The sequence below is a fragment of the Sus scrofa genome, chromosome 12 (genome assembly GCF_054392235.1).
Source record: "Sus scrofa isolate SSC_HxYL_T2T_F1_AM1 chromosome 12, Sscrofa_HxYL_maternal_Yorkshire_Landrace_v2.0, whole genome shotgun sequence".
Classification (NCBI taxonomy): Eukaryota; Metazoa; Chordata; class Mammalia; order Artiodactyla; family Suidae; genus Sus; species Sus scrofa.
In genome coordinates this window covers 21,388,007-21,414,483 of record NC_139394.1, presented here as the reverse complement: position 1 = coordinate 21,414,483, position 26,477 = coordinate 21,388,007, and the positions used below count along the sequence as shown (strand labels likewise).

The 26,477-nt window shown below is 56.8% G+C and overlaps 2 protein-coding genes and 1 long non-coding RNA gene across 4 annotated transcripts; all 3 read right to left on the bottom strand.

Annotated features, from left to right (window-relative positions):
* Nucleotides 1–2,263: 2,263 nt before the first annotated feature.
* Nucleotides 2,264–7,607, bottom strand: LOC146398127 (uncharacterized). The gene is made up of 3 exons (XR_014821160.1): nucleotides 7,533–7,607; nucleotides 4,969–5,164; nucleotides 2,264–2,765 (listed from the first exon to the last, which is right to left on the bottom strand). It is a non-coding gene; the product is annotated as an uncharacterized LOC146398127 (long non-coding RNA).
* A 1,014-nt stretch (nucleotides 7,608–8,621) lies between these two features.
* KRT15 (keratin 15) lies at nucleotides 8,622–14,227 on the bottom strand. 2 transcript variants are annotated; one of them, XM_021067001.2, is made up of 8 exons: nucleotides 13,634–14,227; nucleotides 12,747–12,829; nucleotides 12,507–12,663; nucleotides 11,972–12,133; nucleotides 11,758–11,883; nucleotides 11,338–11,570; nucleotides 9,505–9,530; nucleotides 8,622–8,994 (listed from the first exon to the last, which is right to left on the bottom strand). In XM_021067001.2, the coding sequence occupies exons 1-8, from the start codon at nucleotides 14,147–14,149 to the stop codon at nucleotides 8,903–8,905; spliced, it is 1,395 nt and encodes a 464-aa protein (XP_020922660.2). In that variant the 5' UTR covers nucleotides 14,150–14,227; the 3' UTR covers nucleotides 8,622–8,902. The 2 variants fall into 2 exon arrangements, with proteins under 2 accessions (XP_020922660.2, XP_084840629.1); XM_084984503.1 differs by having other exon boundaries at nucleotides 11,350–11,570.
* Nucleotides 14,228–19,811: 5,584 nt separating this feature from the next.
* Nucleotides 19,812–23,329, bottom strand: KRT19 (keratin 19). Its single transcript, XM_003131437.5, has 6 exons — nucleotides 22,810–23,329; nucleotides 21,345–21,427; nucleotides 20,961–21,117; nucleotides 20,550–20,711; nucleotides 20,333–20,458; nucleotides 19,812–20,196 (listed from the first exon to the last, which is right to left on the bottom strand). Exons 1-6 carry the CDS (start codon nucleotides 23,239–23,241, stop codon nucleotides 19,942–19,944), a joined length of 1,215 nt encoding a protein of 404 aa, XP_003131485.1. The 5' UTR covers nucleotides 23,242–23,329; the 3' UTR covers nucleotides 19,812–19,941.
* Nucleotides 23,330–26,477: the final 3,148 nt, after the last annotated feature.

The window sequence follows — 26,477 nt, the reverse complement described above, 5'->3', positions numbered from 1 at the left end:
CCAGGCTCCCCGCCATCATGACACACTTTGCTTGGTCCTGTAGAATCAATGACATTGAAAGGGTTTAGGCTGAGAAAAAAAAAATGGTTCCAAGGCCATCAGATAACATCACAGTGGCGGAGTTCCCGTCATGGCGCAGTGGTTAACGAATCTGACTAGGAACCATGAGGTTGAGGGTTCGATCCCTGACCTTGCTCAGTGGGTTAAGGATCCAGGGTTGCCGTGAGCTGTGGTGTAGGCCGGCAGCTACAGCTCCGATTAGACCCCTAGCCTGGGAACCTCCATGTGCCACAGGGAGCAGCCCAAGAAATGGCAAAAAAAAGACACACAAAAAAAAAATCACCTTGGCAAGGGGTCTTTGGGACCATCCAGCACATCTGGGGGAACGAAGGCAGAGAATGAGCCAGCAACCCTACACCTTACGATAGCTAATGCCCTCAGATCCCTCACCACGAGCAGGCACTGGGCTAAGAAATTGATGGCAACCGCCTCTTTAATCTTTGCAGCAACACTGTAAGTGGATCCTGCAATTATCCCCGTTTTCCACAGGAGAAAACTGAGCCTGAAGGGCAGAGTCCGGACCGAAGCCAAAATCTGATTCTGCCTGACACTCAGGCTCATTTTTTTAGGAATATTTTTTACACAGTAAAATGCCCAAATCGTAAGTGTCCGCTTCACACACTTTTACCCATGTATGAAGTCGGAAGCATGTGTTTACTTGTGTCACCACCACCCAGGGCATTTGCAGCCCCCATAAAGCTCGCTGTACTTTTTCCAGGTCAGGTGCCCCCCATCCCACCCCCCGTACACTCTGGGTCCCCAACATAACCACAATTCCAGCTCTGTCACCATAGATCAATTCTCTATTGTGCCCCCCCCCGGGATATTGGACAGTGTCTGGGGACACAGTGGTTGTCATAACAGGGGGACGTTGCTGGTATCTGGAGGGTAGAGATGAGGGACACTTCCAAACCTCCTCCAGAGCCCAGGACAGCCCCGCCACCACCCTGAGTTCTCCAGCCCAAAAGGTCCCCAGTGTTTAGTCCCCTCGTTTCGGCAGCAGCCACAGAGGCACGGCCACATGCAGAAAGGACGTCTTGTGCTACTCAGCTGGGGCTCTTTCTAGCCCCTCAGTCACATCTTAGCTTGTGAGCCCATATAGGACGATGTGACCCAAGACCTGGGTCCAGGAGTTCCCATTGTAGCTCAGCAGTAATGAACCCGAGTAGTATCCATGAGGATGCGGGTTCAATCCCTGGCCCCGCTCAGTGGATTAAGGATCTGGCATTGCAGTGAGCTGTGGTGTAGACCGCAGATGCAGCTCAGATCTGGCGTTGCTGTGGCTGTAGCGAAGGCCAGAAGCTGCAGCTTTGACCCCTAGCCTAGGAACTTCTATGTGCCAAGGGTGTGGCCCTAAAAAGCACACGCGCGCACACACACGTGCACACGCATGCACAAAAAAGACCTGGGTCCAGGGTCTCTGCCAAGGAGCCTGGGATGTGGCTAAAAATGCAGTGTCTACTGAGTAAGTCTGCTGGAGGAGTCCTTACCACTCAGGCGGGAGGAAAAGGGCCCTGAACCGGCTCTCAGAACCCAGGATAGGAGAGGTTCCAGGGCTGAGAAGGGGGGACCCTGGACTCGGGCTCCCAGCCCCGACTCACCACTCACTCAATTCTAGGATTGCCCTAATCAGCCTCCCAGGAGCGGCCTTCTGCCCACAGTAGCTTGAGGGTCTGGGTGGGGTCGGCCAGGGACTGGGGAGAGGTGGCACAGGTGAGGTTGTCCTGGAAACTCCTTCCCTGACTCAGCAAGACCACAAAGGAGGTGTCTGAATCAGGGTTTTCCTGACCTTTGTTTTCAGTGGGTAGGGTCATGAGCCTGCGTCTCCCCAGGGGCTGTCAGCCTCAGGGAGAGAGCCGGGGGGAGGGTGCAGGCCTCAAAGACCACAGCGAAGCCGGACCCCTGAGCCCGCCCAGCCCTCCTGCCCCAAATTGATGGCTCAGCGCTCTCTCTCTGAAAAGACGTGATTCAGCCCAAAGCAGGAGCCCCAGCTCTCTCGGTAGAGGATCAAAACTGACAAGGTGATGAATGGAACTTGCCAAGCCTGGAATGAGAATCCTCCCGGGGCTGAAGAGCAGGTTCTGCCAACGCCTCTGAGAGGAACAATGCCACAGATCCTCCAAAGCCCCACGTGGCCGGGACCTGCCTCCCTCCCTCCCCTCCCCTCCCCAGGTACGGGATGCCTTGTCACAGGAATACCTGCCTCTGACCCAAAGTGAACACCGGGGATCACACACCATCCCTTCTGTTGGAAGCTGGGCAGACACCCATCCTGGGAACCCCGTTTCATCTCTCCCGGCCCTGGTCCGAAGGACTGCAGAGTGCGAGGCAGAGGCGCTGCTCACGTGTCTTCAACTTCGTTCTTTGCTTTTTGGCCAAACCCCGCCAATTCCGTCCCCTCCCTATAAGGTTTCCTAGGAAGGGGCTGGAAAGTTGCAATGATGAGTCCCCCCGCCCCCTGCAAAGAAGACTGTGCTTCCCACCTAGTCACTGAGTCCGCACAGCTATGGGAGTGGGTTTTATTGGCCCCGTTTTGTCGATGAGGCAGCTGAGGTTCAGAGAGGCTGGGTCACTAGCCCAAGGTCACCACAAAGTCAAGATGTGAGCTGGCTTCTGACTCTCTTGACGTCACCACTGGTGTCTCTGTGTCTCCAGAGCCTTGCTGTGAACTCGGTGTCTTATCTCTGAGTGTTCCTTCCTGTTTGCTTTAAAGGATAACAAAATAACATCGGCTAACGTTGCTGAACACTGTGTTAAAGACTCCACACGCATGACTTCATTTGGTCCCTGAAACAACTTGACTATCTTTTTTTTTTTTTTTTTTTGGTCTTTTTGCCATTTCTTGGGTCGCTCCTATGGCACATGGAGGTTCCCAGGCTAGGGGTCTATCAGAGCTGAAGCCGCTGGCCTACACCAGTGCCACAGCAACGCTGGATCCAAGCCGCATCTGCAGCCTACACCACAGCTCACGGCAACACTGGATCCTTAACCCACTGAGCGAGGCCAGGGATCGAACCCAAAACCTCACAGTTCCTAGTCGGATTCGTTAACCATTGCGCCACGACGGGAACTCCAACTTGACTGCTTTTATCATAGCCTTTTTCTGGATGAGGAAACAAAGGCCCAGAGAGGTTACCTATAAATGCCCAGGAGCTCCTGTTGTGGCACAGAGGAAACGAATCCGACCAGTAACCATGAGGTTACAGGTTCAATCCCTAGCCTCGCTCAGTGGGTTAAGGATCTGGCGTTGCCGTGAGCTGTGATGTAGGTCTCAGACGCGACTCAGATCCTGTATTGCTGTGACTGTGGTGTAGGCTGGCAGCTGTAGCTCTGATTGGCCCCTGAGCCTGGAACCTCCATATGCTGTGGGTGTAGCCCTCAAAAAGCAAAAAAGCAAAAACAAACAAACGAACAGAAAAAACTGTAAATGCCCAAACCGGATTATGTCAGAGCCAAGATTGAAGCCTCTGGCTCTAGGGTCTGCACCCTTAATTACTCCCTTTCAGGCCAGTGTTCCCACCATCCCCTCCAAACAAAGGCCCCCCTGTTGCCCTCTCCATTCTCAGGCCCCTGTCATCCAGGACCAGGACCCAGCTGGTGGATGGTCCTACATCCCTCTGTAGCTAAGCCTGCTCATCTGACAGCCTGACAGTCAGCCTATGGGCCGTCTGTCCAGATGTGAGCTCCGAACTTTCCCACCCAACCCCCTCATGACATGTGGGGAAACTGAGGCCCCAAAACACCAAGACCCAGGACAGTGAGGAGGGGGGAAACAATGCATGGATTTCTAGCTTTGCTGCTGACTCATTTGGGGCCTAACACAGAAATGACTTCTAGGCATTCCTGTTGTGGCACAGCAGAAACAAACCCAAGTGAGGATGCAGGTTTAATCCCTGGCCTTACTCAGTGGGTCAGGGATCTGGTGTTGCCGCGAGCTGTGGTGTGGCTCACAGACATGGCTCGGATCCTGCATTGCTGGGGCTCTGGCCAGCAGCAGTAGCTCCAATTCAACCCGTGGCCTGGGAACTTCCATATGCGGCAGGTGCAGCCCAAAAAAGAAAAAAGATAGCAAGAAATGACTTCTAAGTTTCCTTCCTCAATGCCTTCTGAGGCCCTGGCTCTCAAAGACTGTTCATCCGCAGAGCTGAGGTCTGGACCCCCTTCTGCGGCTCCTAACCCAGGTTTCTTTGCTCGGATCTTGAATCAGGCTCCTTCCTCCTTCTCCCTCTCCCTGGACCAGAAGGGGCCTGGAACCCTGATCACCCCCCTGTAGAGCTTAAGGACCCCCTGTGGGGGAGGGGCCTCTTGTGAAAGGCAGACTCTTCCCCAGACAGGGTGCCCGGGCCCTCTGGGCAGCTCCCCACCCTCGGGACACCTGCTTGGCACAGCAATCCTGGAAAGCCTTCTCCAGACTAGCCTCGAATCTCAGGGCTTTGCGTTTCTACATACCCAGCTTTCTAAAATCCCTTTTATATCCCCAGAAACCCAACAAGTTCAGCAAAGTCTTTGAATTAATTGGACCTGTTCCAATCCTCCATCTGCCGTTGACTAGCCGTGCAACCTTGGGAAAATTACTCAACTTTTCAGGGCCCCAGTGGCCACAACTGAAAAACCAGCGTTAGATGAGTCGGTATCTGAGAAGCACCTGACACCCTGGAGCTCCCAGCAGGAGGAAGGTTCCTAGCCCCTCCCTGTTGCAAATGAGGAAATATGAGCTTAGAGCTTATCGTTGTTAGATGATCCGTCAGAAAATCCTTCTGGGGCTCCCTCTATGGCAGCTCACGGCTTTCCTCCCTCTCTGGTTCTTGCAGCCAGCACGGCACCCACAGGCTGACGGTTGGGGACATTCCTGCCTTATCTCCCCAACTCAATCGTATGTCCCCTGAAGAGGGACTTTGTGAAATATACCTCCGAACATTGCTCCCGGCAGAGGGGGGGCTCTGGCTAACTGCCAGAGAAGCTGTTTCGGGGACACGTTGCCTGCTGGCTTCATGTGAGCAGGAACAGCAAGCAGAGATGGTAGTTGTTGGAGTCACCCCGGCTCCAGATCTCATAGGGAAAGGCAGGCACAGGCCCAACACACAAGTGAATTCCAGAGCCACGTCTAAGGCAGGAAAGAACAAAAGAGAAGAAAGAGCATGTATTTGAGCCACAAATATATATTTAGTTCCCCATCTGAGGACTCAGCCGTGCGTGGAGTAGACACAGCCCCTGCTGGGCCCACTTCCCAGGATGCATATTGGCTCCTAGAGGACCTCAAGATCATCTCATCCAATTAGACTGTTCCATTTAAAGATAGGGGGGAGTTCCCTGGTGGCTCAGTGGGTAAGGGAGCAAGCAGTATTGCCGCCATGACCTCAGGTTCCATCTCTGGCCCAGGAATTTCCACATGCTGTGGGCATGACCTAAATTAATTAATTTAATTCATTAATTAAATTTTTTAAATTAATGAATTAAAATGGGGAAACTGAGGCACAGAGGGGGACAGGGAGCCGTCAAAGTCCTCAGAAACAGAGAGGTAAGCAGGCCCCACACATGCTCTGGAGAGCCCAGCCTGAACATCTGAATCTCTGCCCTAATTCTTAGTCCCAAAACTGCCCTCTCTGTGGGGAGGAGGGAGGCCCACTGCCCGCCTCCTGGATTGGCTGGAAACCCACCCCACGTGAGCCCGGGGGGCAGGCAGGAGGCAGGGCCATCTCTGCCCAGAGACTATTTAAGGGCTCAGCCAGGACGTGCTCTCCCAGGGCGTAGGCCGCTCACTCCAGGGTCAGGCAGGGGACAGGACTTGGCAAATTCCAACCGCCTCCCTGACAGCCCGTCCCTGAACCCCAGCAGAGCAGGAACGGACACTCCAGGGAGACAGAAGCAGCCTCCCCTCTCCCCCGGCTCAGGGTATGGCCCCGAGAAAGCTCACTGGAGGAAGACCGAGCTCTCCACCGCCCCCTGCCTCCCCAAACCTTTGCAGAGGTGGTTATTTCTGCAAACAAAGAAAACTCTGGGGAGTTCTGTTGTGGCTCCGAAGGTTAAGAACCTGACTGGTATCCATGAGAATGCAGGTTCAATCCCTGGCCTTGCTCAGTGGGTCAGGGAATCTGGCCTTGCCCTGAGCTGTGGTGTAGGTCACAGACGTGGCTGGGATCCTGCGTTGCTGTGGCTGTGGTGCAGGCTGGCAGTTGCAGGTCCGATTTGACCCCTAGCCCAGAAACTTCGGTATGCTGTGGGTGCAGCCCTTAGAAAAAAAAAAAAAAAAGAAAAGGAAGGAAGGAAGGAAACTCTTGGGTGGCTGTTTCAAAGGTCTGAGACTTTCCAGACAAAGGCCCAGATATCGGCGAAGGAGGAGCAGCAAGCAGCCAGGCCACCAGCTCCGACAGTGGGATCGGCGGGTCTCCCAAAGGAGCCTGCTGACCCCAGGATGCGGGGGGGGGGGGGGGGGGGGTGGCACCCAGTGCTCTGGGCTCAAACCACAGCGTGAGAGACCAGGGTTCCATGTAAGGCCCATCCTTGTGACCGTAATGGCTCTGTGACCCTGGAACAGACTCCCCCACCCTGGACACACACACACCCAGAGGTTAAGAAACAGGTTTCCAACCAGCACACCCTCTAAAGAAAATGTTGCCAGCTGTCACCCACATGGCATGAAGGAAAAAGCAAAGGGCTGGAGTCAGAGAGACCATCCCAGACGCAGTGTCACTATTTCCTAGTTCGAGGCTTCATTCAAGTGACTTGATTTCCCTGGACCTCCATTTCCGCTTCTGAAAATTGACGTCTGACGTCTGTCCCCAACTTCAAAAGCTCTCAGGAGAGCGAATGAGGCACCATCCATGGAATGCCCTGCCCAGAGCCCGGCAGGGGACAGACCCTTAATAAACTCCCTTTCCAGAGTTCTCATGGTAGCTCAGCAGGTTACAAACCCGACTGGTATCTGTGAGGATGCAAGTTTGATCCCTGGCCTCACTCAGTGGGTTAAGGATCCGGCGTTGCCGTGAGCTGTGGTGTAGGTCACAGATGCAGCTCGGATCTGGCGTTGCTGTGGCTGTGGTGCAGACCGGAAGCTGCAGATTCAACCCCTAGCCTGGGAATTTCCATGTGCCAAGGGTGCAGCCTTAAAAAGAAAAAAGAAAAAAAAAGCCCTTCCCTTGGATGATAAAACTGTAGCCCACCAGATCCTTGCCTGCCCCCTTGCATCTCTCACAGCATCCTATCTTAATCTATTTCTTGCCTATCCAAAAAAAAAAAGCAAAAAATAAATAAATAAATTCCCTTTCTTTCCTCCAGCCCCAGGGAAGTCTGGGCACGAAGTGTGTACTCAGGAGACCAGATTAAATCTCCCTCAGAAAGCACAGATGCCACCTTCTCTCCAGCAGGGCTGCTGGGCAAGGACCTTCCCCCACTGAGACTCACGGGGTCCCCCTCACAGGGCTTGGCTCTCCCCCCACAATGATCTGATTCTCAGAAAAACAGTCGCCTCCTACCTGCTCTTCCCAGCAAGACTAAGAAACCGGTTCTCCCTCTCCCCGCATCCTCAGCCTCGGCACCCAGAGTTCTCCACTTCCTCATTCCTTGCCTCTAGCAGGGGCTGTGAATCCCAGAGGAACCAGCCCCAGACCAGAGGCAACAAATCAGGTGTGTGGGTGCCACTGCTCTAGTGAGCCCTAAAGTGGAGATGGAGGTCAGGGGACCAGGAAAAGGATTTGGACAGCGAAGGGCAATAGGGGTTAGTGTTGCTTTGGACTTAATCTTGGGGAAATCAGGGAGGTCTTCCTGGAGTTGGTGTCTTCTTCTCTGGGCACTTTCAGTGCCTTGCAGGGAGGTGGCAGCTTCGGGGAAGATGGAGCCCAGCTCTGCAGGGGCACAAAGATTGGACTGGGCTCAGCCACTCTGGAGGTCAGGCATGCCGGCTAAAAAAAAAAAAAAAAAAAAAAAAAAGAGGGGACTTTCAGGGGGCACATGTGGTAAGGGCTGGAAGCAAAGAGGAGGGTCCTGGCAATGAAATGTCAAGGATCAGAGCCTGGGGTCCCAGAGCCAGCCCCGGTCATAAAGTCACACAGGTGTGGGGCCCAGCCCCAGCCCTGCTGCTTGCTGCCTACCCACAAGGCCTCGAGGCAAGTCACCAGCCTGACATCCTCATCCGTCTTTAGTTTGATGGATGACATCTTCACCCATCAAGTTTCTCATCTCATCTTTAAGTTCCCTCATCTCTAAGATGGAATCGTAAATCCTGACCACTGGCAGTTGTATGAAATGAGACTCGGGGTTTGGTGTGCCTAGCACAGTGCCAACCATACAGTGATGAACCAGAGCCAACCCACACAGTCAGCCACAGGCAACTAATGAGAGTCCGGCTCTGTGCTAGGCACACCCGATGGCTCTCAGGAACCCCGCCTCCTGCTTCCGTGATCACTAAATGGGGTACGTCCGATAGCAAGTCACCAGAGCCGCCCCAGAAACCCCAAAGAGTGACTGTGCAGGGAAGGGGCTCGAAGTCGGGGAAAATGACAGCACGTGGACCCTGGGCCTCCCCAGAGGCCACAACAAGAAAAACTTGACCTGCTACCTAGAGATATTTGCAAAAGGAAAAGCAATTCTTTATTGCATGGGTAGACAGGGTACGAATGAGCTCGTTATACAAAACAGCTGTTTCTTTCACCTCCCTGCTCCAAAGGAGACGAGAAAGCTGGAGGGGGTGATGGGGGACAGCAGGCAAAGCGCCCAACTAGGAGACGAGGGACCCCTTGAGCTGGACCGTCCGAAGGCAGGGCCTGGCGTCAGCTCTTCCGGGCCCTCCAGCCAGCCGTCCACTCGGCCGGGGGAGGGTGGGGGGCATCTCTCCTGCGCTGGGCGTTTAGATTTCTCTCTTTCGGGAAGAAACCACCTTCCCATCCACTGACTCCTCGACGTTGATGCGGACTTTGCCGCCGCCACCTCCCAGGGAGGCTGTAGAAAGAAAGGGCAGGCATTAGAGTGGGAGACCCTCCCTGTCCTCCCTTCCGGGGTGGCGGCGGGTGGGGGGAGCCTTGGCTGTGCTCCGGAAGAACTGGATGGCACCCCTGAGAATGGCCGCTGGCCAGTCCTTCCAGGACTGGTGCTGAATCACTCTTCAAAGAGATGGGCAGTGGCCACAGCAGGTGTGCCCTGCAGTGAGCAAGAACGTCAGGGTTTTTAAGCTGCACATAAACAGGAAGTAATCATGGGCATCTTACCCTAAGCGCAGGAAGGTGGGACCTTGGGGGAGCCATGCCCTGGAGACGTTCTCAATAAACCAGCCCCCAACCATACCTGGGGCTGGTAGAGGATCCGCTAAGGAAGAGGGATCCCTTGGAATGGACGTGTCCCCACCCTCCCGAGGATGCCTGGCTTCTCTCTCCTTCTTTCCCCTTCCAAGGAGAACCGTGGCTTCAACAGCTTCCCTCCCACCTCAACTCAGGAAGAGGGAAGCCTTCTTACCTTCTCTGGTGCCAATGCCGGCCATCCTGAAAGAGAGCGGGAGGCAGATCTAAGCAACAGACATGTACCATGGCTAGTTCAGCGTTGTGCTTTGCCTATTGAGCATCTGTTTGCTTGAGAAAAATAATGTAGTCACTGAAAACAACGTTTTAAATTCAACCGAATTTGAAAAATTGTCTGGGTATGTACCCGTTGATCTCCCTTTTACCAACTATAAACGCCTGGCAGCCTCCACGTTCATATAGGTGTACATTTATGTATTTATTTATTTTAGGGCCGCACCTGCGGCATACGGAGGTTCCCAGGGTAGGGGTCCAACCGGGGCTGCAGCTGCCGGCCTACGCCATGCAGGTTCCGAGCCTCCTCTGCGACCTACACCACAGCTCACAGCAACACCAGGTCCTTAATCCACTGAGGGAGGCCAGGGATCGAACCCACAACCTCATGGATACTAATCGGGTTCATAACCCGCTGAGCCACAACAGGAACGCCTCCACCTTCATGTTCTTTAATGTCCTTGGGCTTTTACGCCTTGAGGGCGAATGATGTGAATGTGTTTTTTGTGTTAAGTGTAGATGCTGGTGGGGAAGATGTCGTTTTGTTTTACGTGGTTCCGTTGACTAAAACGTTCGACATTTAGCATACTCACCAGGCTACTCCTGGTGAGTATGGAATAAGCAGTGAGAGGTTCTGGACTCTGCGCTCTGGTCTTTGGCTGTTACCAAAGATAAAAAATGAATGCTATATTGTATCGGCTTAAGGGGTTTTTTTAACTATCATCAAATTATTTAAAACTCTTTAGGGAGTTCCCGTCGTGGCGCAGTGGTTAACGAATCCAACTAGGAACCATGAGGTTGCGGGTTCGATCCCTGCCCTCGCTCGGTGGGTTAACGATCTGGTGTTGCCGTGAGCTGTGGTGTAGGTTGCAGACGCGGCTCGGATCCTGCATTGCTGTGGCTCTGGCGTAGGCTGGCAGCTACAGCTCCGATTCGACCCCTAGCCTGGGAACCTCCACATGCCGCAGGAGTGGCCCAAAGAAATAGCAAAGAGACAAAAAAATAAATAAATAAAAATTAAAAAAAAAAAACTCTTTAGGATGATGAGTGGTCTTCCTCATTTGGTGGAATGAGTGTGTCTGACGTGACTTCCATTTTTTTTCTTGGACTAAAAGGATAAAATCAGGAGTTCCCGTCGTGGCGCAACCCTGAAGTTGTGGGTTCCATCCCTGGCTTTGCTCCATGGGTTAAGGATCTGGCGTTGCTGTGAGCTGTGGCGTAAGCTGGTGGCAACAGCTCCGATTGGACCCCTAGCCTGGGAATCTCCATATGCCACGGGTGCAGCCCTCAAAAGACCAAAAAAAAAAAAAAAATTGTAGGATTGTTGTTTCAAAAAAAAAAAAGCAAAGGACAGAAGCTCAGGTCTCCCTAAGGGAGGCCCGGTAGAGAGCTAAGCAGTCCTCTCCAGCCCCCACCCACTCCCACCCCCATACCTGACTTCCCTAAAGGCAAGGACATCCTGAGATCCCCTCCAGACCTGCCACCCCCAAACAGAGAGAGCCCAGTCTATGATAAAACCTCATCTATTTCATGCAGGTAATGGAACCAGCATTAATTCCAAGACCACTAGCCCAGTTGCTATCACTTACAGAAGGCATGGAGGCCCAAAGAGGTGACATGACCTACCCCAGGTAACAGCCAAAGACCAGAGCGCAGAGTCCAGAACCTCTCACTGCTTATTCCGTTCTCTTTTCACGGTACACGCTGCCCTACCCTCAGGATGACTCTCCACCCAACCACAACTGGCCCTCCCTTCCCCTACCCCCACCCCGCGAACCAGCTCCCCTGCCTGGCGTCCTGGCCCTCCAGCAGGCTGCGGTAGGTGGCGATCTCCTGCTCCAGCCGCGTCTTGATGTCCAGAAGCATCTTGTACTCCTGGTTCTGGCACTCCATCTCGCTGCGGAGCTCGCTCAGCTGGGTCTCCAGGCCGCCGATGAGGCCCTGGATCTGCTGCAGCTGCGTGGCATAGCGGCACTCCGTCTCGGCCAGCGAGCTCTCCAGCCCCGCTTTCTGGTGGGGCAGCAGACCAACAGACACCACATCAGGCTAGACAGGGAGCCACCACCGAGGGCACGGGGAGAGAGGCTGATTGCCAGGAGCATCCCCCCAAAGGGAGCTTGGGAACTCCAAGGCTTAAGCTGCTGCGGAAGGTGGGAGAGGCTAGGCTTGGCGGGGGGCAGGGGAAGGGGACCCCTACCATGCTGAGCTGGGATTGCAGCTCGATCTCCAGCCCCTGTACAGTGCGTCTCAGGTCTGTGATCTCTGTCTTGCTGGTCTGGATCATCTCTGTGTTAGAGGCCACCTCCTTATTCAGCTCCTCCGTCTGTGGGTCACACACAAGAGAAGTGACCTCCCCGTTGAGCCTCCCGGGAGCTCGGGGAGCTGGGGTGCGGCCGGCAGTTCAGGCTCACCTTGCTGAAAAACCAGGCTTCGGCATCCCGGCGGTTCTTCTCGGCTATGGCCTCATACTGCTCCCTCATCTCTGCCAGCACGCGGGTCAGGTCCACGCCCGGTGCCGCGTCCATCTCCACGTTGACCTGGCCTGCCAGCTGGTTGCTGAACTCCTTCATCTCCTGCAGGGTGGGTGGGGCCCATTCAGAGACAGAGGGCGGAAGGGAGAGCCGAGGCTGGGGTCCCATGTGCCGATCCTGGCTCCAGCCCTAACTCACCTGACCCTGGCCCTGTACCCACCCTGGCCCCTCTGCTCCCCATTGCACATAGAGAAGTTTGATCGCAAGGGCCCTTCAGCTCTGAGGGTCTCTCCTCCCCTCCAGGCCCGGCCAAGGGGGGACCTCAAGACAGGAGAGCCCTTGCATGAGTTCACGAAGCAAATCAGGAGAGCAGATCCCACTGGCCACCTGGCCTGGCTATGGATCAGAGAAGAAAAGGGGTCCTTAGCGGCCCCATTCGGCTGCCCACCAGTCCTGGCCCAGCCCCCGATCGCACCTCCTCATGGTTCTTCTTCAGGTAGGCCAGCTCCTCGTTCAGGCTCTCAATCTGCATCTCCAGGTCAGTCTTGGTCAAGGTCAGCTCGTCCAGCACCCTGCGCAGGCCGTTGATGTCGGCCTCCACGCCCTGGCGCAGCGCCAGCTCGTTCTCATACCTGGGGAGAAAGAGGGATCCCTGGTGAGGCAGGGCGAGGGGTCCAGGCTGCTCGAGTTGGGAAAGGGAGGGGAGAGAGCCTACTTGAGTCTGAAGTCGTCCGCAGCCAGCCTGGCATTGTCGATCTCCAGGATGACCCGGGAGTTATCGATGGCAGCCGCCCGGATCTGCAGGAGACCGGGAATCGGTGTCTAGAGGACCCCTCCCCCATCCATTCTGCTCTCCGCCCCCGCTGCATCCCAGGTCAGACCCCTCGCCGATCATCTCCCCTCTGACACCAGCAATGGATGCCTATAGGGTCCAGGGCAGAGTCCAGGCTCACCTTGAGTGCCCGCTGCATAGCCCACCCCCTGCCGCCCTCTTCGTCTCCAGGACATGAGCCATTGTCTCAGGGAATCCTCTGTGGGATCTGCCTGCCCAGGAGTGAGGTGCCCTCTTGGAGTTACCCCGCCACCCCACCAACCTCCCCTGTGCACAGCTCTTGATCACTGGCCTCCTGCACACCCTGACACAGCCACGCATCCACAGAATGTTCCAGTCAGTGGGAACCCGGAGGGCAGCGGGGGAAACCCATCCAGGTGAGGGAGGGGTGAGCGAGTGGCTGGCAGAGCCCGTAAGCAGTCCCAGGTCTCCTAAGTCCCCATAGTTCTTTTGCCACCAAAGACAGTCAAAGGGTGAGGCAGGCAGTCCTGGTGTTCAGTTCTGGCAAAAGAAGCAAAGGAACCCTCCAGGGAGAGCCCTTCAGGGTGTGCGCGCTACCCCACTGCGGCCCCTACTGGTCCAGACCAGATTCCCGGGATCTGCGGCACTGCCTAGGTGAGCAGATATGTCCCCTGCACTGCAAGTTAGCCGCCGTTACCCATCATTGCCTGGGCAGGAGAGCATTGCCCCCAGGCAGCCGGAACGCAGATGCTAAGCTGTGTGCAGGCGCCAGCCACCTTCCCGCCTTCCGCTGGCAGCCGAGGACGCACCTTGTCCCGGAGCTCCTCGATGGTCTTGAAGTAGGGGCTGTAGTCGCGCTCCGGGCTGCTGGGGCTCTGCTTCTGGTACCAGTCATGGATCTTCACCTCCAGGTCGGCGTTGGCCTCCTCCAGGGCTCGCACCTTGTCCAGGTAGGAGGCCAGGCGGTCGTTGAGGTTCTGCATGGTGATCTTCTCGTTGCCAGCAAGGAGGCCGCCATTGCCACCTCCAAAGTCACCAAAGCCACCACCAAAGCTTCCAGCAAAGCCACCTCCAAAGCCACCCCCAAGACCACCTCCCAGGCCACCTCCAAAGCCTCCACCCAAACCACTACCAGCCCCTCCACCAAAGCCGCCTCCTGACCCCGAGGAGACAAACCTCGCGGAAGACACTGAGATACTGCGGCTCCCACCTCCCCCGTAGAGACTCCCCCCACCAAAGCCTCCTACCCCAGCCAGGAGGGAACCCCCCCGGGTAGAGCCACCCCCAAAGGTAGAGGAAGAAGTCTGCAGAAATGTGGTGCTCATGGCCAGGCAGCCTGCTCTCAGCAGCACGAGAGAAGCTGGCAGGGGGCGCCGTCTGGGCTGAAACCAGGGTGCCGTGCCTGTCACCCCCAGCCCTGGGCTCCTTATATACCCCTGAGATGGTGTTATGGCACCGCGTCTCCTCCCCCAAAGGGAAGCCAACTCCTCTGCGTTCCTGACAAACACAGCTGCCCGCACACCTCCGTGTGGCTGGTGTGGGATTTTTCTTTTCTTTCTTTTTTTTTTAATGCAACAAAGGAGATGATTCAGAATGTATGATGTTTTGCCTCCGGCCATGACTTTAACACTTGGATTACAGGTTCACCTCTACACTGCAGGAGAAAACTCGCACCACGGCTGCCAGGCCTCCTCCGCCTGCCCTGTAAGAGGCTCAGGCCAGCTCCGCCCTCGGCTGGACTTCTCTGCCACCTCCAGCCGGGGACCCTCGCCCCAAGGCAGCTGGCTCCCCAGTTTCAGTTTGGAAGGCCACCTCCCATCTCAGCCCCAAGTGGTCCCTCACACCCACCCTCCCGGGTATGAGCCTGCAGGGCTCTGGGGATTCGTGGGCAGAACCCACGGAGGAGTGCAGGGCCCACGGGGACAAGCTGAGGACAGGAAAGCGATCCAGCTGAAGTGCCATAGGGACCGGCCACTGTCACTTCCCTAATGCTGCAAATGGACTCTTCTCCTCCACCCCTCTCTTCCCTGCCCCCACCCAGAGCCCCCCTCCTGCTTCTCCCGCTCCCCGCCCAGCCCCAGCCCCTTTGCCCTGGCAGGCTCACAAGAGCCAGCAGGCTCTGGGCTGACAAGGGGCTGATTGATAATCCCACCACCTGCCAACTGCCTGTCACTGAATCTTTGCTTGCTCCTGGGACGAGTTGGGGCAAACTTCTGCAGATAAGTTCCAGAAAGCCCCTGCCTTTTCCAGGGAGAGGCATGTCCCTGCACAGCGGGGCCAGATTAGCGCCATTTGTCCCCATCAAGCACCGCCGAGGGGCTGGGGAGGGACCCGAACCAGAGGGCTGTACGTGCTTGAGCACCGGGAGGTGGGAGGGGAGAGGGAGGCCCGGCAGGCAGACTGGAAGACACCTCGGAGGTGTGGAAGGCAAGGCACCACTTCAGACAGCAGGGTGCTAAGGCCCAAGAGCGGAGCCAGCACTTAGGAGAGCCCTTTGCTCTGCTCGGGGATACCTGTGGGCCGCGCCGCTGGAGGCGTGGCCTGGCCCTCTGGCCTTGGCTCCAGGGTCTAGAGAGCCAGGGGTGGAGAAGTGAGCAAGACTGGGTCGGAGGAAGGTTCCCGGCCCAGGGCTGCAGCACAGTAAAATAGATAGAGCTCTGGAGCCCCTTGACTTGGGTTCAAGTCTGGCTCTATTCATTACTGTTTGTAAAGCCTTGGACGTGATACATTCCGAGAATTTTTTTTTTTTTTTTTTTTTTTTTTTGTCTTTTCTAGGGCCGTTGCAGCATATGGAGGTTCCCAGGCTAGGGGTCTAATTGGAGCTGTAGCTGCCGGCCTATGCCAGAACCACAGCAACGCCAGATCCGAGCCTCGTCTGTGACCTATACCACAGCTCACGGCAACACTGGATCCTTAACTGGATCCTTAACCCACTGATCGAGGCAAGGGATCGAACCCGCAACCTCATGATTCCTAGTCGGATTCATTAACTACTGAGCCATGACAGGAACTCCGGACGTGATATATTTCAAGTCTCAGCTTCCTTGTGACAACTTACAGGGAAGCCCTGAAGCCCAAGAGCCCCCATTCTGCCTCCTCCTGGCTCCCCATCTTCTAAGGGCCCGGGTAGTAGGGTTCATGTCCAGTACTTAGGACTCCCCAGGACCCTCACCAGCGGGGGGTGGGGATTTTTTGACCTTGGACATCAGATCTGCCCTGTGAATGAACATCGCACTCTTTTTTTTTTTTTTTCTTTTTGCCTTTTCTAGGACCACACCCGTGGCATATGGAGATTCCCAGGCTAGGGGTCAAATCGGAGCTGTAGCCACCGGCCTACGCCAGAGCCACAGCAACACGGGATCTGATCCGAGTCTGCGACCTACACCACAGCTCATGGCAACGCCGGATCCTTAACCCACTGAGCAAGGGCAGGGATCAAACCCGCAACCTCATGGTTCCTAGTCGGATTCGTTAACCACTGCGCCACGACGGAAACTCCACACCACACTCTTGAACATTCTTCCATAACCAACATCTATTGGACAAGGCAGGTCATTGTTAATTTCACTCTCATAACAGTAAGCTCTTCCTTCCCCTGCGCACTTCATGGTCTACAAAGCACTTTGGATTCCATGCCTCCTCCAGTCCTCCCGTCTCAGAAGATGGTCCCTGCCCCTATCTCAGAAGAAATGAAATTGGGACTCAGAGAAGGGAAGTGATCTGCAGGAGGCAGCACAGCTAGTAAGAGGGTCTTACCAGCATTCAGTGGGTCCTTTGACAACCCCCCCCCAAACTGGAGGCAGGAAGAGAGTATCTCCCCCTACAGACCCCAGGTTCCTGCACCTGAGCTGGGGTGGCAGAAAAGGGATGTCCTGGTGCGTGGTGTGGGCTTCTTTCTCACGTGGCCCAGCAGGGAGCCAGGTCCCCGAGGGCCGCGCCCGGACAGTGCTGTATTGTCTCCTGGATGGGAAGGGATTGTCTGTCCCTCCGAAAGAAAAACAATCCAACTCAGATCAGCCACAGCTCATTAAAGCCTCTGCAGACATTACAGCCCCAGCAATTACCACAGGAACAATTAGGCGCCGTCACCCTGGGATGAGAAAGGCCTGGACCCCAGCCAGCCTCTCTCTGCACCCTGCCTCCCCTCCAGCAGCCCATCGCGGTAACTTTCCCTCCACTCTCAGGCCCAGGCTGGGCAGCAGCTGCCCCAGTCACAAATCCCTGGTTTCGGGTACAAACAGCTCCTAGGAGTTCAAGGTCTGGGCAACCAGGGCCTATTCATTAGCACCAGGAGGGCACGGCTGGGCCAGGGCAGAAGATCGAGCTCCATTTGGCCCCAGCCCAGCCTGCAGCCCCGGGCCCTGCCCCAGGCAGCCCGCCCAGGATGCTGTGCCAGTTTCTGTCCTTTGCCCCAGGTAAACATCTGTCCCTGCCACTCCCACCCCCCACCCCACCCCCGCCTTCCCTCCTTGGGATGGGAAGACACAGCCCAACACAAAGCCTGGGCTGGACCCCACCTCTGGGTGTGACTCAACCTCTCCAAGCCAGGGGCCCAACTTCAAATTGAGCCATTTCCCCACTTACATGAGGGACCGAACCCAGTCAAAATCATAAAGACAGAAAGTGTAATGCTGCCAGAGCTGGCAAAGGAGCACGGGGAATTAGTATTTAATAGGTTTAAAGTTTCAATTTTACGAGGTGGCGACAGTTTGCCCAACAGCGTGAATATACTTAGTGCTGCAGAACTGCACTTGTAGAGATGGTTAAGGTGATAAATTTTATGCTGGGTGTATTTTACCACAATAAAGAGAAAAAAGAAAAACCGCTGTCCCCACTAACACCGGCCCAGCTACAGGGCCACAGTGAGTGTCCGATGGCACAGGGAGAGCAGGGGTCGCCACAGAGGTTAGGAGCCTCCCTCACCTCCTCTGCTCCCAGGGGCAGAAGGAGTCCACACCCTGGGGCCTGGAGGTGGCTTTGGGTAAGTGACTTCCTCTCTCAGCCTCAGTCTGCCAATCAGGAAAACGGAAATAACTCTGGCCCCGTCCGACTCACCAGGATGGAGCGAGAGGATGGCCCAGAAATGCCTGCCCACGGAAGGGGTCACAATGACCAGCAGGACTGGAAAGACCCTATCCCAGTCCCCTCCCCCCTCTCTCCCTCCCTCTCCTCTCTCCCAGCTGCTCCTGTCAACACGCTGCTCCTAGTTTCGGCTCCCAGACTGAGACGGAGAAGTGCTCCCACCCCCCGACGCGCGCGTGCACGCGCGCGCGTGCGCACACACACACACACACACAAAGAAAGGCTTTATTTCTGACACCCAGACCTGCAACCCAGCCACCAGCCCCACCTGTGGGGACCCAGACACCACCCCACAGCCACATTCCAGGGGCCTCCAGGACATAAGGGAGAGTTTCAGCTGCAACAACAACAGAGGCTTTCAGGAACAGGGGACAAATGTCTCCAGGCAGGCGCAGCCTGAGGGTGCAAGCCAGGCCTCTGGCCTCAGCTCCAAGGCCTCCTAAGTGAAGCGGGAGTGGAAGGACTCTAGGTGCCGGTGGCCACAACAGAGTAGCTGGGAGGTGACGGAAGGGGCTCCCCAGGGCTGCAGTAGGGGACGAGCAAAGAGCTGGGCTCTGGGGCCACCAGCCCGCGACCTGAAGGAAGCTCATGAACCTCCCCAAGGCCCAGGGGGAAAATGGCAGAAAGAGTGCCACCCTCAGGATTGGCACGGGGTGTGGCAGCCTTCTGGGCCTCCTTAGCCTGGTGCTGGGCACAGGCCAGCTTCAATCTGTCCCCCTAGAGGAGACCTGGGGGAAGGGGGGTACAGTATCCCTCACTTGGCCCCCTCCCTCACAGGGTCAGCCTGCTGTCACAGACAAATCCATGGGGCCTGAACCGCCAGGGAAGTGGGACTTTTTACCTTTAATTGGCCTCTGCTCTTCTTGGCAGCTGAGCTGTAAACCACGGGGGCAGGACCATACCCACCCAAGGGCAGAGTTGTACCAGGAAGCTGGGACTTGCGTTCCTTTGCGGGCCCGGGACCTGCCTTGGGCAAGCCGGTCTAGGGGTCCGTGTGGGAGGTCTGGGTAACAGCTGGGTCCTAGTCCAGGCTCCGGGCGCAGGTATGGGCTGGTGGGCGTGAAGGGGCTTATGCAGGGCTGCCAGGAATGGATGGAGGTGCCAGGGTATGCATGCGCACGCGCGCGCGCGCACACACACACACACACAACACACACCCGGAAAGAGGCATCCTCACCAGCCTGGCTCTGAGCTGACGCCTGCCCCTGTTCCTCAGCCTCTGACCCAAAGCCCCAGTTGCATCAGGAGGAACTGCCTCAGGGGATCCCGCTTCTAGGCATTCACACATAGCACCACTGGAATGTACTGAGGAAATGGTGCAGTGTCACCTAGGAAGCAAGGGTATAGGGGTGGCACTATGGGTTAAGAATCAGGAAATGTGGGTTCTGGGCCTGGTTCTGCCATGTAGTCATTGTGTGGCCTTAGTCAGGTTGCTTAACCTCTCTGATCTTATTTCCTGCTCTCTAGGCTGTAACTCGTACTACCGTTTAGGGTTGTTTGATTAAATGGCAGTTAGTAGATGCTCACTAGACATGAATGACGGCTACACACACACACACACCAACCCTTGCAGGGAGTACAAGGGAGAGAAAACCAAATCTGGAAGCAAAAACTACAGTTTCCAAGCCCACCTCTGCCATGTGTTAGAAGAGTTGTATAGCTAGGACAAACCACCTCACCTCTCCAAGCCTCAGTTTATCCCTCTGTACAATGGGAGCAATGCTTATGCCACAAGCTGGTTTTAGGGAACAAGTGAGATAAATGAAGGTCTCGCCAACAGGAATGACCTTCACAAGAGTTTGGCAACACCCTCTCTTCCCTTTCCTGGGCCAGGGTGGACTCTGGTCCAAGTGGAACAGACGATAAAACCTCAACAGGGCCCCGCTAAAATAAACAAAGCCTATGTTCTTCCTCCCTCGGGCCATAAACGTTTTATTGGCAGGTCAAGGGGAGAGCCTGGGGTAAAGGTCCCCCCCCCACCCCTGCCCAGGGGACTTCCTCAGCAGCAGGGCAGGAAGCCCAGGATGCTGTGGACTCAGAGGGCCTTGATGATGGTCAGGTTGTTGTAGTTGGCGTCCTGGCCCTCCAGCAGGTTGCGGTAGGTGGCGATCTCCTGCTCCAGCCGCGTCTTGATGTCCATGAGATGCTGGTACTCCTGGTTCTGCCGCTCGGTGTCGGCTCGCACGTCGCTCAGCTGGGCTTCGATCCCACTGATCAGCGCCTGGATCTGTGCCAGCTGGGCTCCGAAGCGAGCCTCCGTTTCCGCCAGCGTGCCTTCCAGGGCGGCTTTCTGAGGGCCAGGAGAAAGGCGAGGAGACTCAGCAGAGCCTGGCGCCCAGAGAGGGCAGGGGCACAGCCACCACCCAGGCTGCCCAAGGCCACGAGGACATGAGCGGGCATCCCACAGGGGCGAAGAGGGCACGTACCATGCTGAGCTGAGACTGCAGCTCGATCTCCAGACCCTGGAGGGTGCGCCGCAGATCGGTGACCTCCGTCTTGCTGATCTGCAGCTGCTCCGTGTGGCCAGCGACCTCCCGGTTCAGCTCCTCAGTCTGCAGTGAGAGGAGGCGGAGGGTGTAACCCTTGCCTGCGAGCACTGAGCCCACTCTCCCTGCCACCTCCCCAGAGGGCACCCCTCCATACCCGGCTGGTGAACCAGGCCTCAGCATCCTTCCGGTTCTGCTCAGCCATGACCTCATACTGGCTTCTCATGTCGCTCAGGATCTTGGCTAGGTCGATGCCCGGAGCCGAATCAACCTCCACACTGACCTGGCCGCCCACCTGGCCCTTCAGGGCACTGATTTCCTGGAAAGATACAGCAGAGATGGGCATGCCGGGGCCCAGAGCCACAGGCGGCTGGTTCTCAGATGCAGACCTAGGAGCCAACGCTGGAGGACAGACAGGGTCGGGAACCTTTAGGAGCTACTCTCCAAACCCAGGGCCGCGCCGAGGGTGCAGCACTTATGACCAGAGTCAGGGGGTACAGAAGGATAAAGGGTTCTCAGTTCCGGAAAGCTGGGCTGGGGTGGAAGGGAAGCCCAGCTCGAAACCCACCTCCTCGTGGTTCTTCTTCAGGTAGGCCAGCTCTTCCTTCAGGCCTTCGATCTGCAGCTCCAGGTCAGTCCTGGCCAGGGTCAGCTCGTCCAGCACCCTGCGCAGGCCGTTGATGTCGGCCTCCACGCTCAGGCGCAGGGCCTGCTCTGTCTCGAACCTTCCAGAGGAAACAGCTGCAGTCAGGCCAGCATTTCCTCCGTGTATCTCTGAAGATTTCCCCACCTCTCCTCCCCAGGGCTCGGGAGTCCATGGGGGGGCATGGGGCATGCCTCAGACCCGCTGGAGAGGGTGAGGGCAAAGACCATTCCCCCCCAGGGCACTGCGACTGCCCCCACCGCTCTGGCTTCTGCAAGCCCCCACTTGGGCTGCTCATGAGCCGCTCACTTGGTTCGGAAGTCATCTGCAGCCAGACGGGCATTGTCGATCTGCAGGACTATCTTGGAGTTCTCAATGGTGGCACCGAGAATCTGGAAGGCAGAAGGCAAGAGGATGGCACTGGTTCAGCGTCCAGGGCACTATCCACCCACTTTCTTCCCCGAGGAGGGAGAGGAGCAAAGAGGCACATATGTTCCCGTCCCCTGGAGACAAAGTCCCAGCCCCCAGGCTGCCCATCAGTCTGCTCTCTGGGAGGCCTTGGAATCAGTCCAGGGCCAGGAGCTGGAGGAGGAACTACTGCCAGGAAGGCTGAGCCAGGGCGGGGATAGGGTGGGGGGGACTCTCCCAGTCATAAATGGTCTTAGGGAGGCAGCCGCTGGTGATCTGCAAACCACATGCAGGGAGCACAGGGGTTACCCCCTTGTCTGTCCCCGGACTCAAAGCACATTCTGCCTTCAGAGAAGGGAATTCCTTTTGTTGAGCATCTAGTATGTGCCTGCACCTTGCACCTCATCTTTCAGGCCACATGTATTTTCCTATTGTAGGTCACGATTTTTAAAGTGTGAAAGCGCTATCCTAGTTGTTTAAATCTCTAGCTCTTCCTCATCTGTGGGTCCGGTCTATGCCCGCGGGGCCCAGCTCCACACCAGACACACAGTGGGGACTGGGGTGTGTTGTGTGTGTTTGGAGGTGAGTCTGTTAAATGTCCCACTGGCTTCTGAAAACATTTGTCCTGGACTGAGCTCCCCGCTCCTCCCTGTGGATGGAGACTGAGCCCCACCCATCCCGAGGGACCCTGAGGCCCCGCCCCCAGCAAGACCCCGGAGCTCAGACGCTGGTGTCCACCCATAGATATTGCTGCTGCTCCCCACGGAGGTCTTGACAAGCTCAACATCTGTCCCCCCTTGTGGTCCAGGGGCCACGTTGGCCTCTCCCATTCTTCCTAGCGCTCCTCAAGTCCCGAGGGTCCTCCCCGCCTGAGCGTGACGGAAACCAGACCTGCCCCGCCAGAGAAAAGGAATGCAGAGGGCCCCACACCGGGGGCAGCAGCGGGCAGGTCTGGCCCGGAGTGGACCAGATTCCTGTCCGGCCAAACGCTTGCATTTCCCTGGTGCCACAGCGACTCCGGCCTGGACCTCAGGGCAGCTCCCAGCGTACCCCACCTCCTCGCACTCCTTCCGCTCCCGTCCTTTCGTAGTAGACCCGTGCGCCTTCTTCCTCTCGCCCTCCAACCCCCTACACTCACTCCACCTCCGTCCCCCCAGGCCTCCACTTCCGCCCCATTGTCCTGCCCCGCCTCACCTGCCGGCTCCTGCCCCACCCTACGGGCCCTCCCACGTCCTAACGGGCTCGCTCCCGCTGGGCCCCGGAGGTGGATCCGGCGGCCACCGCCCCCGCCTCTGGCCTCGCTCGGCCCGCTGGGCAGGGTATCCGCGGCAGGTGCACTCCCCGCGGCCGGGAGGCCGCCGCCCACCTTGTCCCGCAGGTCCTCGATGGTCTTGAAGTAGTGGCTGTAGTCGCGGGCAGGCCCGGGCCCCTGCTTCTGGTACCAGTCGCGGATCTTCACCTCCAGGTCACCGTTGGCCTGCTCCAAGGCGCGCACCTTCTCCAGGTAGGAGGCCAGGCGGTCGTTGAGGTTCTGCATGGTGAGCTTCTCGTTGCCCGCCAGCAGCCCGTCGGAACCGGCCAGAGCGCCGGCATAGCCGCCGCCGTAGCCCCCGCCGTAGCCCCCGGAGGAGGACGAGGACACGAAGCGGGCGGACGACACCGACACGCCGCGGCCGCCGGAGCCCCCGTGGATGCTGGGGGCGCGGAAGGCGCCTCCCGCGCTGAAGCGCACGGAGCCGCCGCCCAGACCCCCGAAGGACGAGGTGGCCGACGACTGGCGATAGCTGTAGGAAGTCATGGCGAAGGCAGACGCGGGCGACACCGGTCGGAGGTGCTGCGGGGCGGCTGGAGGAATGGCGAGGCCCTCACCTGCGGCCTTTTATGTCCCGGCGGGCGGGGGGAGGGGGAGGAGGGACGGTGGCGGGCGGATATCTGAGCGCCCAGGAATGTGCAGGCGCCCGAGTGCGCACAGGGGCGCTCTCCCCATTGGTCAGTTCCTGGTAGCTCTGCTTCCAACTCTCCCCTCCCAGGGGCCAGAGGCTCCTGCCTTCGCGAGAGCTGCTCCACCCCAGCCCACGCCAGGCCCCAGCCACACACCCTGCTAGCACACCCATTGCGATCTTCACCCCCACCGCACACACAGACACCCCCGCAATTCACCTGTTGGCCCTCCCCCATTAAGACCACCCCGAGTTTAATGTCCCCCCCCCAGGAATTACAGTCCTTCTGGAGAGCTTATTCCTGCACCCCCAGCCATCATTCACGCAGCGTCCCCTCCAATTAAATTTTGAGCCCCTTCCTGGTGATCAAAATCAACCCCCCCGCAAAGTACATTCACTTGATAACTGCCCCACTGGAAATTACAACCTCTCAGAACCTGCCCGGGGGAGTTCACGTTGGTGGCTCAGCAGAAAGGAATCCGTGTAGTGTCCATAAGGACGCAGGTTCAGTCCCTGGCCTCCCTCAGTGGGTTAAGTATCCGGGGTTGCTGTGAACTGTGGCGCAGATCGGCAGAGGAGGCTCGGATGTGGCGTTGCTGTGGCAAAGGCCAAGGGTTACAGCTCCGATTCCACCCCTAGCCTGGAAACCTCCATATGCTTCATGTGCGTCCCTAAAAAAAGAACCTGCCCCTTGGGGATCACCCTGACTTCCACCTAGCCCCCAGATGAGGTGCTCAGAGCTGCAAGCTCCCAGGCCTCTGAGGACAAAGCCACCCCCACCCTGCTCTGGCCTGACAAAGCCACAAAGCCCCAAGGGACAATAGGCTCCTGGGAACAGCGGCTGGGAGGGGTTCTGCAGCTGGGCTGTAAGAAAGGCACCTTCAGAACCCTGAGCTCAAGCCTGATCCCCACCTGGGGGCTGACTCCGCCTCCCAGTGACTGTCCCCACCCCCACCCCCCACCAGGACCACCCTCTCTCTACGCTCCAACCCCAGAGCATGTGTTCAACACTGACTTACTGAAGGGCTTTAACGGTGCCAGAATGAGGCATCTGAACCTAAGAGAGGCGGGTAATTCAACCACCCATGAGACTTTTAACACCTACCCCCCCCAAGACAGGATGAAGCCCCCCTAAATTGTGGCATCTCGAAGGAGGGTGGCAAAGCTGAATCCTCCTGCGCCTAACAGTCCTGTCCTGGCACAGGCTGAGTGAGTGGATTGCTAGGGAGGGGGCCCACCCACAATGTGAGGAGTCCTATTAAGAGAGGAGGGCGTCCCTCCTCTCCACACGCAGCCCCCAGCCTCTGCTCTTCATCCAGCTCAACGATTCCACCACTTTTTTTTTTTTTTTTTTTTTTTTTTTGGTCTTTTTAGGGCTAAACCCAAGCATATGGAGGTTCCCAGGCTAGGGGTCGAATTGGAGCTGGAGCTTCCAGAGCCGCACAACGCCAGATCCGAGCCATGTCTGCAACCTACACCACAGCTCATGGCAACGCTGGATCCTTAACCCACTGAGCAAGGCCAGATATCAAACCTGCAACCTCATGGATGCTAATCAGATTCGTTTCCACTGAGCCACGACGGGAACTCCCACCCACCTTTTTGATGGCCTTGGATGCCCCCCTGCCAGACACTGCTGGGCCCTTGAAGCAACCTCATCCCTGTTCCTGTGCCCAGGGCCCTCACCCCTCCTCAGAATTGTCCCCAGTTTCTTCCTGTCCTTAGGACAAAGCAGCCACCCACTCTCAGGACAGAGGCCCAATGCCCTGTTGCCGGGTGTTAGGGAGATGGGCCAGTTATTCTGAAATAATTCAAATTTCCCCCAAGAAACCTCAGCCCTGCTCTCTGCCTTTTATTGCTTGGATCACCTGTGACTAGATGAAGACTTGCCTGCAGCCTCTGAAACCAGTCCCTAATAAACTATTTTCTGGCTACCAGTTTATCCAGGAACAGGACAGGGGCCCCCCACCCCCACCACACACGCCCCACCAGGAGCAGCCCTGAACCACTACGAAGAGCAGCCAAAGGCTGTTTGAACTAGTGAATCAGACCTGCAAGTGAGCCCTGTGGCTCTAAAAGGGTAGAAGACTCGAGGCTGGCCTGGAAAGCAGGGTGTGGCTGGCCCTTCGTAAAGGTTGTAGCCGCCAGGGTTGGTCTGACATGAGTCACTGTTTGGCCTGAGGATGAGGCCTGCTCCTGGTGGGGGAAGAGGGAGATTAGCCTGATAGCTGCTCCATGGAGCCCCAGCTGGAATCTCTGCTGGGTTTAGGAAGGGACTTTGCATTAGGAAACAAAGAACTGGACCAACAGTTCTCCAAAGACTGAGGGGTTGTGAGCTCCCTAAACCTCCAAAGACTTTAGAGACCCAGCCCCCTACCCCAGGGCCATAAGAATAAGTCACTGCAGGGTAGGACCTGCAGTTTACAGAACATTTTCAGATCTCATTGGATCCTCACAGCAGCCCGGTGGAAAGAGTATTCTTTTTTTTTTTTCTCTTCTTCTTTTTTGCTTTTTAGGGCTGCACCCACAGCATATGGAAGTGCCCTGGCTAGGGGTTGAATCGGAGCTACAACTGCCAGCCTACACCACAGCCGCAGCAACTCAGAATCCGAGCTGCATCTTCGACCTGCCCCACAGCTCTCAGCAACACTGGATCCTTAACCCATTGAGCAAGGGCAGGGATTGAACCAGCATCCTCAGGAATATTAGTCAGCCTCATAACCCACTGAGCCACAGTGGGAACTCCCTGGAAAGGGTGTTCTTATCCCCATTTTACACATGAGGAAACAGAGGCTTCAAGAGGGACAGCGACTTGCCCGAGGTGCACAACCCGGTGTGTCAGATTCTGGCGTCCAACCTCTTAACCCTGAGCCCCACAGCCTAGGTTCCTGAGGGCAGTAGGGGCTGTGCACTCCCTTCCAAAGAAGTCCCAGCTCCGAAACAGCTCCTATGGATCTCTTTCTGCCAAATCCTAGGCTAACTCCAAGGGCAGTCAGCCCCAGCCTGAACTGTAGGCTGGGGTCCAGGATAATATCCTGCTCGCTCCCACGTTCTGGCCAGAACAGGGCCAAGCCCCTTCCATCCTGAGCTGTGT

Coding starts and splice junctions, on each gene's coding strand:
- KRT19 (XM_003131437.5), bottom strand. CDS start 23,241: ATGACTTCCTACAGCTATCGCCAGTCGTCGGCCACCTCGTCCTTCGGG. Junction 20,712..20,960: donor TGAAGAAGAACCACGAGGAG/GTGGGTTTCGAG, acceptor GTATCTTTCCAG/GAAATCAGTGCCCTGAAGGG. Junction 20,197..20,332: donor TGCAGTCTCAGCTCAGCATG/GTACGTGCCCTC, acceptor CCTGGCCCTCAG/AAAGCCGCCCTGGAAGGCAC.
- KRT15 (XM_021067001.2), bottom strand. CDS start 14,149: ATGAGCACCACATTTCTGCAGACTTCTTCCTCTACCTTTGGGGGTGGC. Junction 11,571..11,757: donor TGCAATCCCAGCTCAGCATG/GTAGGGGTCCCC, acceptor CTGCCCCACCAG/AAAGCGGGGCTGGAGAGCTC. Junction 8,995..9,504: donor CGGCATTGGCACCAGAGAAG/GTAAGAAGGCTT, acceptor TTCTTTCTACAG/CCTCCCTGGGAGGTGGCGGC.